Source organism: Eucyclogobius newberryi, unplaced genomic scaffold (assembly GCF_026437365.1).
Source record: "Eucyclogobius newberryi isolate DKJ021-1_F unplaced genomic scaffold, fEucNew1.0.hap1 SCAF_17, whole genome shotgun sequence".
Lineage (NCBI taxonomy): Eukaryota > Metazoa > Chordata > Actinopteri > Gobiiformes > Gobiidae > Eucyclogobius > Eucyclogobius newberryi.
In genome coordinates this window covers 2,928,245-2,944,590 of record NW_027315801.1, presented here as the reverse complement: position 1 = coordinate 2,944,590, position 16,346 = coordinate 2,928,245, and the positions used below count along the sequence as shown (strand labels likewise).

Genomic DNA, 16,346 nt, shown 5'->3' with positions numbered 1-16,346 from the left:
ATACTTTTATCCTGTTAGCTTCTTTGTACTCTCTTCCACACTCGTCCTCATCAGTGTGATCGGATTCCCTCGTCACACTCTTTCCCCCGGGACTTGAATTCGAGTTCTCTCTTACTTTTTTCAACTAACTTTGAGAGATATATACATATTTTTCACTTGGAGAAAAGACATTGAAAAGGGGGGAGGATGACAATGGTGTTCTCATTGGAACTTGCTGTTTCATGTGTTGGATTTGTCGCCGTGCCGCAGCTCCAGGCGTGCTCCTGGTACACTCTATTTTTGTTTCAGATGAAGCTGTATCCTGGCGCGCGCCGGGCGACAGGGCGGCTCTGCCTCGGCCTGGTTTTCATCACACTTTATACAACATGAAACCTCTATGCTAAATGTTTGATTGTGCAATGTTCAATTTCACAGCAATATTGAATTAAATAGTTACAAATTGTCTACTGCTAATTTAGTTTACTGAAGCAAAAATGTTCACAGTCAGATCCAGTGACGTGCGGTGAGGTTCAGGGCGAGTGAGGCACCAACTCTTTCAGAGTCAGATTTACAAACAGCTCCTTAAACAGGTCCAAAGAGGAGAAGCTGCAGGAGACTTACACAGTCCCACTAGAGCCGCCCTTAGTCCCACAAAGTCCAAAAACCTTGCATATTGTGACAGGCTCTTTGTGTAAGAAAAATGTCGGGACATTTCACAAAATGTTGTGCATCCACTAAAGTTTAATCCAAGGAAAGCTCGCTCACCAAAATGATCAAACCTGACTTTAATCTGACACTGATGTTATCAAAAATGTGAAAGAAACATTGCGACATCAACTCATCCCAAAACAAACTAGACTGAGCAATCTATAAGTTTAAAAAGTTTGTAGACGAAAATAAATCGGGGGAATGCGGGAGTCGGTCCCACTCGTTCTCCAGGCGCTAACCACCAGACTATTATGTGTTCTGTGAATGCCACCTGCGTTTATAGAGATATAACTGTGTCTGAAGCGTTCAGCTCCGGTGTAGCTCTTCCTTTAGTTACAACCTCTTACTTTGATTGAAAATCCAGATTTGTGAAACGTTTTAACTTGGAAATGTAATCGTCCGTATTGTCCAGATTCTACCTGTCCACACATGAGCACCTGTCAGCTCCTGTCCACACACGAGCACCTGTCAGCTCTTGTCCACACAGGGCCGGGCTCAGGAGCGCCCTCTTCATGCGGCACATGTAATGCAGCCTCTGAGTGAACTTTTACTGCAGTTTTATAATGAATCTGTGAGACTAAAACACGCTTCAGAAATACATTTCATACATGATGGAGAATATGGAAGCGCTGAGCTCATGGTCAGAGGGTTTTATTTGTTCTAAACAGAGGGAGAGAGAGACACATCATTTGCATTGCACCAGCTGTGTGTGTGTGTGTGTGTGTGTGTGTGTGTGCTCGTGTGTGTGTGTGTGTGTGTGTCTGTGTGTGTGTGTGTGTGTGTCTGTGTGTGTGTGTGTGTGTGTGTCTGTGTGTGTGTGTGTGTGTGTGTCTGTGTGTGTGTGTGTGTGTGTCTGTGTGTGTGTGTGTGTGTGTGTCTGTGTGTGTGTGTGCTCGTGTGTGTGTGTGTGTGTCTGTGTGTGTGTGTGTGTGTGTGTGTGTCTGTGTGTGTGTGTGCTCGTGTGTGTGTGTGTGTGTCTGTGTGTGTGTGTGTGTGTGTCTGTGTGTGTGTGTGCTCGTGTGTGTGTGCTCGTGTGTGTGTCTGTGTGTGTGTGTGTGTGTGTGTCTGTGTGTGTGTGTGTGTGTGTGTCTGTGTGTGTGTGTGCTCGTGTGTGTGTGTGTGTCTGTGTGTGTGTGTGTGTGTGTGTGTGTGTCTGTGTGTGTGTGTGTGTGTGTGTGTGTCTGTGTGTGTGTGTGTCTGTGTGTGTGTGTGTGTGTGTGTGTGTCTGTGTGTGTGTGTGCTCGTGTGTGTGTGTGTGCTCGTGTGTGTGTGTGTGTGTGTCTGTGTGTGTGTGTGTGTGTGTGTGTGTCTGTGTGTGTGTGTGCTCGTGTGTGTGTGTGTGTCTGTGTGTGTGTGTGTGTGTCTGTGTGTGTGTGTGTGTGCTCGTGTGTGTGTGTGTGTGTGTCTGTGTGTGTGTGTGTGTGTCTGTGTGTGTGTGTGTGTGTGCTCGTGTGTGTTATGTGTGTGTGTGTCTGTCTGTGTGTGTCTGTGTGTGTGTGTGCTCGTGTGTGTGTGTGTGTGTGTCTGTGTGCTCGTGTGTGTTATGTGTGTGCTCGTGTGTGTGTGTGTGTTATGTGTGTGCTCGTGTGTGTGTGTGTGCTCGTGTGTGTGAGTGCTCGTGTGTGTGTGTGTGTGTGTCTGTGTGCTCGTGTGTGTTATGTGTGTGCTTGTGTGTGTGTGTGTGCTCGTGTGTGTGAGTGCTCGTGTGTGTATGTGCGTGCGTGTGTGTCTGTCTGTCTGTGTGTGTGTGTGTGTGTGTCTGAACGACAAACATCTGAACATTTTGACATTTGAAAAAATATCGTTCGATATTGGATTCAAATGGAATGGGGGTTTATGGGTTTATCATACATACCAGATGACAAAATATGAATTAATATTAATATGTTTTATATTTTATATGATTATTTTATGATTATTTATGTTTTTCTTCCCCAAGATTGACAGGTGAGGCCCTGCCTCCCCTGAATGCACGTCCCTGGTCAGATCTCATTCATTATTCTAACGTAATTTGGCTGTTCATGTTTGATAAAAATACAGTTGTAATGGTTTGGAGTCTTTGACCAAAAACATATGAATCAAATGCATTATTATTGTTTCACTTCAAAATACAAAAATATATTAATTTAGCTTTTTTTGGCCAATACTGATATATAATATTTGTTTATATTTGTAGGAAATAATGTATAGTTGTAGAAACAACATCAGTTCAGAAACTATTTCAATTCAAGTTATTTTAGTAACAACTGAAATCACAACATCAGTTGCCTCCAGGGGATAAAACCCCAAACAAAATCCAATCTAAACATGATGCAACCACACGAAATTCTCCTTTTCTGTTCCACATACACACACACACATACACACACACACACACACACACACACACACACACACATATAAACACACATAAACACACAAACACACATAAGTCCATATTGCCTTCAGCTCCAGTGTCGCCTGTTTATCGTCTGCTTTAAATGGCTGAAGATCAACGCATCGATCGCTCCAAGTATGTTTCTTCAGGCTTAATCATTACTGTATTGACAAAGGCTCATTCAATACTTTCCAACGCCGTTCTAACCCAACGCTCGTGTGTCTGTATTCATCAGCTAACAGCCTCCAGCTAACACAATCAATGCCCGATTTTCACATTTCATATCTTTACACTTGCACATTACACATTACATTACAACGTGTCCTATGAGCCTTCTTCAAAAACAAAATGCACGTAGACCGATAAAATACTAGCAGCATTTGAGAGCTGCCCTAAGCCTGTGTCTAGTGGCTTATATTTTTCCTTGAGTATTTCAGAACACAGACTACAAAGCAGCAGAAAAGATGAAAAGCGTTTTCATGGTAAACAATGGTTCTGCACTGATGGCGTGGCCTACATATTCTGACAGCATAAACAACATCATATCCGCTTTAAGGGACGGTTACCCACAGTGCACCTCTCCTCGGGGCTGCTTTTATTCATCTGTAGTGTTCAGTAAGCCTTTATACGCCATAAAAGCTTTGTTTTTCGGGCAGACGAGAGAATCCAGAAGTCACTGATAATAAAAGAAAATGCGTGTCATGCCACCGCAATATCAACGTTTGCACAGTATTATCATTCATTTCCAATAGTCACATGTTGAAAAACTGGGTTTTTTCTTAATAGAATCTTATAAAAAGAGTTATTATTGCATTTGCATGAGGTTTTTTAGAACGTGGAATTGTACAACGCCACTAGCCACTTGGAATACTTCTTTCTATGTAACAACGTCAGGTTAATTAATCATATTATTTTGTCCCTTGGATCCACTTTGAATCGTTTCAAATCGCAAGCGCAAATAAAACAAATCTATCCTGTATTAATGTGCAGCACGTGATTTCTTATTGTCTTTGTGTTACATTATAAACTGCTTTTCAAACCTTGTCAGGGATTTGACGAGTGCGTCCACCAGAGGGCAGTAAGAGAAGGCTTCTGCACCGGTCATTTACAGAATATCACGTTGCTTAATGAACGAAAGTAGAACCCACTTCTCATTAAACTCAATGTTCACTGCGAACAATTGATCTTTGTGAATAGTTCAAATCAATGGTCGATCATCTTTTCAAAATTTCTTGACTAAGGCAGATGTGTTAATCAATATTCCAGTGGTTACAACTAGCAAATCACTAATTATTGAAGGGATATAATCTCTTCTGCTAATAACACAATGCTCTCGACGAGGTTGTGTGTCCAGAAACCTGCTTGTTTAGACCTTTGCCGACATGTTCTGCAAACATAATCCCAATCACAATACTGATTCAGAGCATATTTCATATACTCGAATATTGAACCGTGAATTATAAATCTTCTTGCGTCCATGGAGCTAACAGCAGAAGCTCAGCAGATAATGATTTGATTGTGAGTGCCACGGCAAATGGGTGTAATAGTCCCACAATTTGTTTTGAGTGACCCCACAGAGCACTCGATGTGACATACAGTACACGTCACCTACAGCGTTTGCCTATAAGTACACATACAGTGCGTGAAGTATTTTCCCAGCCCACTCTGCATTGCTTTGCCCCCCTCAGCGCTCCTCTTTCTCCCTCTCTCCCGGCTGTTCTGGATCTCTGCTCCTTTGGTATCTTCTGTCACACTTCTTTCTCAAAGCTCGTTGGGTTGTAAATGTCACCCACAGCGAATATTTCGCAGTTATGTAACGCGTTAATCTACACCCTCTCTCTCTTTCCTGCGTGGGCTTTTCAGTGAAAGAGGCATCGTATTTGCATCCCAAACATGTACTCTGGGAGCGTTTGGCACGTGATGGCTTCTTTTCTTCACTGAAATTATTTTTCAACCTGATTGTATGGTTCAACATCTTTGTACAGGCCCGTGAAATGTATATATTGTACATAGTATGAATAGTAAAACAGTGCAGTGCATTTAAAGGGGCAGTATGTAACTTTTCTGGTGAGTTGTCAGTCACCTGCTTGTCTCCATGTTATTGCGTTGCCGACAATGTAAGGGCGTGACTTTCCTGGAGTCCACGATCATCTCCACTGTCTTCTGGGCGTTGAACTCCAGGTTGTCCAGGACACCAGCCGGTCCACCTCCCTCTGAGATGAGCCCGATGAGGTGGTGTCATCCGCAAACTTGAGTCGTGGCTGGAGGTGCAGCCGTTTGTGTACAGGGAGAATAGTAGAGGAGAAAGAACACAGCCCTGTGGAGCTCCTGTGTTGATAGTCCGAGTGTCTGAGACATTCTTCCCCAGCCACACGCACTGCCTTCGATCCGTGATTCACCGGCAGGTCGAGTCAAGAACAGGGGATGTGAAGGATTTTAGGTGAGGCAGGACCAGGCGTTGAAATGACATCATGACTACAGACGTCTACGCCACAGGCCTTTTATAGACTGGGCCCTTCGATAATATTGTGAGCCTTCCCACAATACCGCAAATATCGTACCGTGAGATTTGCATATTGTTCCATCTCTAATACACAAGCAATACAATGCAATTCATGGGTTACAGTCACGTGACTTATTTGTTGTGACCATGTTGAAGATGTCAGACATGCTGTTGTCTTTCTTTGCTGATAGTCGTGAAAAACAGTGCTTACAATTGAAAATGAAAGGACTGATACGTCAAGAAGTTCTGGGCTTTGATCCTTTTCTACAGCGGCGAGTCACTGACTACTACAAATAGCTACAACTTGCCAAAACAAACTGTTGTGGACATTTACATCTGCTCTTCCTCGTCCACACGCCCTCAAAGCCTTCAAGAGCATCGAGTTTGTGTCTGATCCTAAAATATAACCCGAACGGGTGGAAATTAAGCTAATTAAAACTGCCTGCAAGTAGGCTAACGTTAATTAGCATGTAGCCACGGAATAATATGTAAACTAGCATTAGCCAGCTGCTTACTTCCTGAATCAAATACCTTTTGTCCTCAAGATGGCAGTAGCAACAAATGTGTGACGTCATTTCGGACCCCTGAATACACATCTTTAAAAAATGTAGTTGTTTTTCCAATCCTAAATATACACAGATACTTATGCTAAACAGGACCAGCCAAACATGGTAATTACATTTCTCTCTCTCTCTGTGTGTGCGGTCGGAACGTTTTTGTGTTGACCTTTAGATTAGATTGAGTTTTCATAATGGAAAAATGCAGGGAGCGAGGAAGTGTGTGAGTTTAGGAAGGTACAACACAGCGGAGGAGGGAGGAGAGTGGAGAAAAACAGGAAGATGGAATCGAAAAGAACCATTGAGTCAGATAGTGATGACAGAGAAAATAGATCAGTGACTTGAAATGTTTGACTTAACTTTTTCCTCTTTAAAGCTCAAAATTCACTACTATATAAAGTCCATATACCTTTCCGGACTCTTTTAAATGTACTTCACAATGCCTCAATGCTAGGGACCCAAATTCTAACCGCTTCATTCCATAGTGCGCTGTTTTGTATAAAGGTGTATAAAGGCGCTTTTACTTGTTTTACTACCAAATGAAACAGCAAGACGTTAATAAAATAAGTTTCTAAAATCTGAATAGCGACAGCCAGTCTTTCCTCATATAAACCCTGTTAAGAGCTTTTATGACAAGCGTTTAAATATGCTTTGAGATCATAGCAGTGAAATTACAATGTGTTTTATATACTTTATTGAGCTTTTCACTGCCTTCTGCTTTTTGGTCATTATTTCCTATGCACGTGAATGATAACTGTGTCAGTGATGTCATATTCACTATGACCTCATGTTTGCACGAGCTACACACTTCTGTTAGCGGGTGAACAATCTACCCACTACATTTTTACGGTTCTTCTAGCATTACATTTGTTTGCAGATACTTTATGCACTTCAAATATTAAGAGTGAATAGAATTTGAGCACTGGATCAAACAGAATGAGATGCGATGTACAGAGTGTAAAAACACAAAAGAGCTTTGACGATTGCCACACCGATCAAAACCGGCAGGAATACAAATGTGTGCTAATGGATGTCTCCTCATAAACTACGCTTTAATACGTCTTCTCTCCTTCGATGCAAAACCACATCAAATTGAAGATGATTTAAAGCCCACATACTCACCATCTGCTGGCGGAGGCTTTTATCTTGGTTCTTGGTTGTGTGTTGCAGCTGTGCAGTCGCTGAACAGCCTGAATGACCAGATTGCCAACTTCATGGTGCCCGGCCCGAAGCCCGTGGAGCCGGAGGAGGAGCCGGACTCCAGTCCCAGTCCTCCAGAGAGAGACAACATGCACAAGTCCATGACCCTGATGAGGCACCTGCTGGTGGATGCCCAGGTATGTACAACATGTAAACTAGGACAACTAAAGGCAAACTATAGAAAGAGTAAGTGGAGTCAAAGCATTTTTTGTACAAACAGGGCTTTTCATTTCATTCATGGATATTTTCTCACCGCTTAAGAACTCGTTTATGAATGTTTACGCTGCTGGGACCATCTCCTGTCAAGTTATTTATTTCAATAATGTTAAAAAAACAGAACGAACAGGGCAAAAGACAACATAAAAAAAGGAAAATCGAGGCCACAAAGTCCGTCAGGTGCACAGGTACGTCCCCTTATGCGTGGGTCCATCTATCCCAGAGAAAACTATTTTAAACATTTTAAACAAAGGCACTTTATACAACCTTCTTTGCTTCTATTTACGGTACCTAGACATATTTTCTTTGCTGAAAGCTCTTCGCATCCAGCGTCCTGTGGAAAAAAGGTTAGACCTGTCCTAATTTGTCACAACAGTGAAACCCTGATATCCTCCTGCAACCGACGCCGCTTCTGTTCACGCCTCATTTTCCTCTGGTGCAGATTGCCAGTGCGAACACGGATTGGCGTTTCTGAGGTGTTTCGAAAATGAAAATATTGGCTGTATCTAATGGGCTCCTCGCAGCAAGGGCGCGCTTCCATTATAAGTCAATTGCCACTTAAATTCCCGTGATACAATATTTCGCCACCTAATTCATTCCTTCAAATTTCCTTTTCCTGTACTGTATCCATTTCCTCTGTTATCCACACATAACCAGGCAGTTTGCTGCGTTACATTTTAAAAGAAAAAGGACAGAAGACTTGCGTTGGCACTTATTTAAACTGTGAAGAGTTTAGATTGTAGCGCACAGCGTTTTTGATTAACCAGATTCACTTTGATTCAGAAAGTGACAAGTGCTCGGTGGAAGTGCAGAGTTAAGCATTTTCTGAGAAGCAGGCGTCACTTTTATAGCACTTGATGACAGACCATTATATGTGAAGCAACTTTCAACAATCGCCGTCAAACTAGAACGCGGGAGACTCCTCAGAGGTATGAGCACTTTGAATCATTATTTGTAACTTCATTTTTACGGTTCTAGTAATTGCTGAATGTATATTTGAAGAATGAAGTGTGGAGACGAGTGTTGTCATGAGAGTAACATTTCAAACTCGATTTTTATAGACACAGACTCTGGTTTTCAACAGTACTTTCTTCATCTGACACAATGTGGTCTGATATAGCTCAAGATCATTCTAAAACTGTTCAGGAAAGGTCAAATTTGTATCACTTTTCAACACTAGTTTCAGTATTGATTAGTATCTGAATGTTGATACGTTTGACAGCCCTAATGGAGACATATAACACTAATTTGAAAAAGCAAGCTGACCTACCAATTTGGATTCTCGGTACACAATCTGAAAACCACAATCAATGCGTTTTCTTCATAGGCTTTCTCCGATGCTGCTGCTCTGCGCCGCTTGGCTAAACCTAGCGTGCATCACCCGTTCTTCAGGTTGTTCAAAGCTGCCACCTAGGAGCAGGGCCTTTGTCACTACATGTTATAACCACATAATTGCTCATTATTCCTGTTCACGCGGTTGTAAGCTGGTTTCTTTTTGCACGGACAGCAGACCATTAGCATTAGCATTAGCAACCGTGGACAGAAAGATCTCCTATGTGAATGAATACCTAACCTGAAACATAAATAGTTAACTTTTCCTCCAATTGACAAACATAATGTGTATTTAGTAATGAAAAGGTCACTAAAAACCACTGCCATTGCTATGATACTCCACAGCTTCAAGAGGAAACCATGCTTTACTGGTTGTCCCGCAGCCACATTAAAGGATGGGTCAAATCCGGTCTTCTTTAATGTCCCCTGTCTACCACTTATAGTTTCTCATCTTGAGGCAGAAAAGCATGTTTAATTCACTGACTAAATCACCCGGATGCACAGGAGTAGAGACATGCGGCGACTACAGAGCGAGCAGTGATTGACAAGCTCAGGTCTGACCCCTCTTCTTCACTAATGACAGGCCGAAGACAAGAGGGAAGCAGCCATTTTTCCTCCAGCGCTGCCCTGCAGTTAATCTGCTCCTTTATTTGTCCTGTAGTATTTGTGTGTTAGTGGGAGATAAAAGGTCAGAGGAAAATCAATGTTGAGCTGGGGATTTCTGACTTAAAGCTGTTGCATTGAAACAGGAAGTCCATATTATGAGTGAGGACACTTAATAACATATATCTATAGTCAGATTATCACTTGAAATTAGATCATTGATGTGTAACACTTTACAGCACAGAAATAGCATGGTCAAAATGTAATTATAATGTAAGTAATTATAATGTCAATATCACGAGAGTTTTCATTTTCCATATGTACTTGAATTTAGATTATTTAAATATTTAAAGTACCCAAGCTTCTCGCATCTAAGTTAATATTCTTATTCTAGATTTAGGTATTTATATTTTAACATTTCATGACAATGCAGTCATCCTCACAGTCCTTATATGGTCAATATGGTGCCATGGTTATGTATGTAAGGTGGAGTACAGACACTTTGGGCTTGAAAAGGTGACTTTGAAAGGAGGAGACAGTGAGTAATAGGACACATCCGACCTCTTCTGACCTCTGCCTAAACCAACCGTAAACAGCTGCCATTCACTTTCACGGAGGGGCTAAGGGCAGAACCAGTCAATAGTGTGTCTTTGGAAGGTTAAATGCAAAGAAAAACATTCTCTAGAGGAGGGGTGTCAAACATGCGGCCCGCGGGCTGCATCCGGCCCCCCAGACGTTTTAATCCGGCCCACAAACTATTGCTTATTATATATATTAATTTCCGATATATAAATAGCCTTTTTATCACCAGAACTATGAGTCCCACAGTCCATTGCAGCAGCCGCCCCTCCCCCGTGCTGCTCGGGCTAGTGCCGGGGCTGAGAAGTGTTGACGCTCACTAAACTTTACAGACTTGAGCAGAGGTCTGAGCGTGGAAAGAGACGTGTGGTTTTGGGAAACATGTGGAAGAAATAAAGAAGATAGTTTTGTGGATGTTAGAGCCTTGTTAATGTGGAGCTAACAACAACAAAACAAACTTCTGTGATGGCAGCTCATCCAAACCAGTGCAAACTGGGCTCCGGCTTCTCACCAACTACAAACCTAAAGCCTGCACGGTGCAGATGACCGAAAACTGGCCGAGGAGCTTAGCAACTTCTACTCCAGGTTCGAGGCCACCCACCCTCCCCCACTGTGGACACCCCCACAGAAACTGATTCTGATATCACTGGGAGCCAGGTGTCTCTGTCAATACAAGGGACATTCCAAAGTATTTACATGTTGTGAGCTTTTGGTTTTCTTTTATGACTTCCGCTTCCACCAGGCCAGGGCAAACTGTTGCTGTGTCACTGGGCAAAATAGTTTGTTGTTGTTGTTGTGTGAATGGGTCAATAGCTCCTTGATGTCCAGTGTGTGCCCAGAAAGTGCGTTATTTATGTCACAATAATAATACATTGAATTTTAAATGTGAAATATGCATCAAACCATCTATTGTAACAATGAATCAGAACCACATCTTGATGGTCCACTTGAGCGTCATAGTCCGTCAGCTTTGTTTTTACCTGTCGTTAGTTTTCCTTTTTACTCATCTCTTGTTCCTCATTTCTGGGATAATGTGGGTGAAACTGTGATTTGAAAGCAAATTTCGGCAACAGCGGCTCGAGTGCGTGTCTCAAGACCGACATCATAACGTTTATCAGTTATGAACCCCATGATAACAACCATTGGCATTTGCAACCCCCAAACAAAAAGTAGGCTTCCCTCTAAAAGAGTCCCAGGTTGAGAATTGGTATCAAATAGTGACAAAAGCAGAATATATACTACTTCTTACATTTAAAATAACTGTCTTGAATGGATTTTAGAAAGGTACATCTGCCCTGTGCCTTGAATGTTCTCCAGCAGATAACATCAGTGTGATGTGATTGATAAAAGCTTAGACTGATACAGGAACAGTAGCTCAGAGACTACCACAGGCATGAGCACTCTGTACTCATTCTACAGCCCCGTCCCTATCTCGCAATCCATCTGAACACTGCAACCAGAACCTCCACTGCCACAAAAATACCACCTCCTTTCACTCATCCGTCCTCTCCAACACTGCTAAGCCAAACCTGCTTGAAATGGTCTCAAACTGAACAGATTTACAGGATTATGACATGCTGCGGGGATAAATCTGCTAAAAACAAACATGAAGAGGATTTGTGGGTGACATTAATAGCATTCAATTTCTCACCCAATAATTGTCTTTAAAAGGGGAGGCCCTTGAAAGAAAATTAAAGGTTCATTGTGTAGGTAAATATTGTAACAAGTCAAGCAACATGTCAGTCATGAAATAGCGTTTGAAAAGTGTCTAAGAAGCTTAACATTTAAATACGTTTGACTTGGCTTACAAAGTCAATCTTAAATTGTAATTAATAAACAGTTGTTATCACTGACTACTTACAGCCATAAGGCTGCAATTTAATTTCAATTTAGTTTCAATCCCATGAGGGATTATTTGCCTTTCCCCCCCATGTGCCTTAGGCGACTTCCCTCCATCACACTAAAACTTGTACAGTATGACACATATATCATCCAGCCTCAACAGCTGCGCTGTAGTCACTTTATAGACTGATTGTTCAAAGAAGCAATTGTTGAAAAAATGGGTCAATGTGCCAAACAATATTGGCCGATTGAGAGTAAAATCATTTTAGATTGCATTTTTTACCTAGCACATCACTTTTTTGTACCAGTTTAAGTCTCTCCTGGTTCAAGTTTTGTTCCTTAGGGTCTAATTTAAAGAATCACTCACTGATTGTACAAAAGATTAGTTAGTTATAAATGACCTTAACAATACTTTGCATTACCCATCCTTTAATTCTGTTGGGGCAATGGGTTAGCATCCGGGACTCTTTTGAGCTAGCTTCCCCATCAGAGGTACTGCCAGAATAATCTATTGTATACGTGTATGTTGATAAGGTCAACCAGAGAACCTAAATAATGTGCTCAGATCTTATGGCTTCTCCTCACTATCTGCCTCTGCAGGTTCATTCATTGGTCTGGGCCTGTCTGTGTGTTACTCCGTCTCTCTAATTACAGATAGCAGCTCTAGTTTGGCTGACGCTGGGAGCCGGGGGGAGACGAGGGCCGCTGCGAAACTGAGGCTCATTTATTCTAATTTAATATTTATCTATTGTCGGAGGCTGAGCTATCACAAGGGCCTAAATTGAAAAACACCCAAGCATGCCCACACAAAGTCAGCAAAACGTCAAGAAAACAGCATTGGTGACCCTTGAAAATGTAGGCGAGGGACAAGTAGTGTGTTCGTGTGCAAAAATAGTGTTAAGTGAGTTTGCATTATTCTTTAATGACAAAGTTCAGGGCATTAAAAATGCTATAAATCCCACAATGCAAAAAATTACCCTAAAACCACCAAGACACAGCTAACTCACTTCGCACAAGTAACTGACAAAACTGTCCATGAGATCATCACCAGTCTGAGTTCATCTACATGCTGCCTTGATGTGTTACCCACCAAATTTCTAAAGTCTGTGCTGAACAGTTTGTTAGCACCATTCACTCACATAGTTAGTCTTTGAAAACTGCGGTCATAAAGCCTCTCCTAAAGAAGAGCAGTCTTGATGCCGCAGTACTGAGTCATTACCGGCCCATCTCTAATCTACCATTTTGGGGCAAAGTCCTTGAAAAGGTTGTTTACCAACAGCTCACAGATTTCCTCTTAATAAACAACTCATTTGATGTTTTTCAGTCAGGTTTTAGACCTCATCACAGCACTGAGACTGCTCTTGTCAAGGTGACAAATGACATCCGCCTGAAACTGACACGGGCAAAGCCTCAGTCTTAATTCTGTTAGATCTGAGTGCTGCTTTTGACACTGTCGATCATGGGATCCTCTTACAGAGACTGGGTGGGCATCACTGGCACTGCCCTAAACTGGTTAAGGTTCTATCTGGAAGACAGGAAGTACTTTGTTGAAATTGGTAGCTGTGTCTCAGACCACATGACCCTGACCTGTGGAGTGCCCCAAGGGTCAGTCCTGGGTCCCCTTCTGTTCAACCTCTACATGCTGCCGTTAGGTCAGTTGATACGCAGTGAAAATGTGTCCTATCACAATTATGCAGACGACACTCAGATCTATGTTTCACTATCGGCAGGTGACTATGGACCAGTGGATTCACTCTGTCACTGCATCCAACAGATCAGTGTGTGGATGCAAAACAACTTTCTCCAGCTGAACTCAGACAAGACTGAAATAATCGTTTTTGGCCCACAGAAACAAAGAGAAAGTGTTAGCGGTCACCTCCACAGTCTCGCTCTAAAACCTACAAACCAAATTAGAAATCTGGGGGTAATAATGGACTCAGACTTGAACTTTAATAGCCACGTCAAATCAATAACATCAGCAGCTTTTTACCATCTAAAAAACATTGCCAAAATCAAAAATATAGTGTCAAAACCAGATTTAGAGAGACTTATCCACGCGTTTGTCTCCAGTAGATTAGACTACTGTAACGGCCTGCTCACTGGCCTCTCCAAACGAGTTGTAAAACAGCTGCAGTACATCCAGAACGCTGCTGCTCGGGTCCTGACCAGAACCAGGAAGTATGAGCACATTAGTCCTGTTCTCAGATCTCTGCACTGCCCCCTGTGGCTCAGAGAATAGACTTTAAAGCAGATCTGCTTGTGTACAAGTCTCTCCATGGCCTAGCACCAAAGTACATCTTGAACATGTTAGTGCAATATGAACCATCTCGGACTCTGAGGACCTCAGGGACCGGCCTCCTGCTGGTGCCAGAGTCAGGACAAAACATGGGGAATCTGCGTTTCAGTTTTATGCAGCTAAAATCTGGAACAGTCTTCCTGAAGATGTGAGACAGGCTTCTACTCTGACAATGTTCAAATCTAAGCTAAAAACAGTTTTGTTTAGCTGTGCATATGACTGAAAGGATTTTTTCTTTGCACTCTTCTCTTTTGTTTGTGATTTTATTAGTTTAGAAAATCAGTTGGATTGATAATTTTTAATTTAGTTAATTTTATTGTAGTTAATTTTTATCTTTGCACTCTTCTCTTTTGTTTGTGATTTTATTAGTTTTGAAAATCAGTTGGATTGATAATTTTTAATTTAGTTAATTTTATTGTATTTCTGTAATTTCTTTGTGATTTCAATGCATTTTTCCTGCTGTGTGAAGCACTTTGAATTGCCTTGTGTATGAAATGTGCTCTACAAATAAACTTGCCTTGCCTTAAACATGATGAGTTGTGTGACGTAAAAAGGTTTTTACTCGACTTGATTATTCTGCCAATAAACCCATGAAATATGTCATTTTGACCTTAAGAGTCCCCACAATGTCCAGGAATCAAACCTTAGATTGTTAAAGGCGCAATGGACGATTTTTCGGCGATTTGAGAACGCACGGGGAAGTGCACATGCCCCTCCCCCGTGCGGACTGATACAACACACACGTGCGTTTGTTTATTAGCGCAACGGAGCGCATCTCTCGTCTCCCGTAGATTTCTGTCCACTTCTGCGTCAGTTTGAACTGTCTTTCTCCGTCTTCATTTTGCCCCGTACACTGAGGGAACAGATCCATGCGCTTAGGCACGCGGAAATGTGGGGACAAACCGCCCGCGGCTGCAGGTGAGCGATAGGTGCGTTTTATGATTGATACGTGGCAGGAAAAATGATTTATCCGCGCCACGAGGAAATATGATAACAAATTTGCTGAAAAAAATCGTCCATTCCACCTTTAACGCGAGGCTTTAATGTGTTGATGTGGAGTATTGGGGTTTTGTCACAATCCTAACATTTCAAACTCAAGGTCAATACTCGATGCTGATTACGGATTTGAATACCACCTAATAACCCTAACACCTAATAGTAATAATAACAACCAAAACAACACTTTAAAAAAAATCTAAATGGTACGTTTTCAATATGACAATGTGGCCTCTGGATATGGAGCTCAACAGTCCCGCCCACCTCGAGGTTCACTGCGGTTCCGGAAGTACATTTCCAATTCATGATGGCGGAATCATGACGGAAGATAAGCAACTACGTGCTAACTAATTAACATCACAATTGGTCAAATTTGTCCGATTTCAAGTTTATCTTCTCCATATTCCGTATGTTATAATGTCGGCCCAGTCCTTGATTGTCGGTGCAGTTTGAGCTATACATTTTTTGTAATGCCTTCTTTCTGGAGTTTTGAGGCCCAGGTACATACCGTTAGATCTGAATGGTGAAGTCAAAGACTGTCTGTAGTGCTTTATTGATCCCAGTCAGTTATATTTGAGCAACAGGACAGTCTCAAAAAATGTGGTAATGGAGGGCCTCTCTCTGCCACAGTTTCTCCAACAGTTGCAATTTCCTTTTGAATTGGGAGAAGTTTGACATGGTGTTATGTAAATTAATGAGCAGAAGCACATTAGTGGCTCACAAAATGCACACAATTTTGAATGCACAAATAAAATGACATGATTATGATTATACTTCTCCTGCATATAATCATCCAAATATCAACAGTCCACACATCATCGTTTTTGCATAGTGCTTTTTCCCTAATGCACCCTCTGTGCTGACGGCCTCTGTGCTGTGTCTATTGAACCAAAGGCCTTGCAGGTTGACCTGAGACTAATTTACATTTCAATCCCAGAGACTCTATGAAAAATGATTCCTGCCTTACTGAGCAGAGAAGTGAACCAGAATGATTGACATCTCTAATTAATACAGCCAAGTGACTACCGCCTTTTAAAGCATTAATTAAAATGTAGAACAGGAAGAGGCCTAAATTCACTGGTGAGCCTTCAGGAGGTGGTTGAATGAAATTATTTTACTGAAGGAATTACTCACCATTCTCTTCAACAAAACCAAGGC

General features: G+C 41.9%; 1 protein-coding gene across 10 annotated transcripts in view; it reads left to right on the top strand.

Moving 5' to 3' along the window:
* kazna (kazrin, periplakin interacting protein a) overlaps positions 1-16,346 on the top strand; it is a 268,056-nt gene that overhangs the window by 34,212 nt on the left and 217,498 nt on the right. For all 10 annotated transcript variants that reach the window (XR_011927113.1, XR_011927114.1, XM_072448716.1 and 7 more), the window contains exon 2: positions 7,295-7,461. Coding sequence is in view for 8 of the 10 variants with exons in the window: in XM_072448716.1 (XP_072304817.1) it covers positions 7,295-7,461 (167 nt within the window). In the remaining 2 variants the exon portion in view is untranslated. The remainder of the gene's footprint in view (positions 1-7,294; positions 7,462-16,346) is intronic.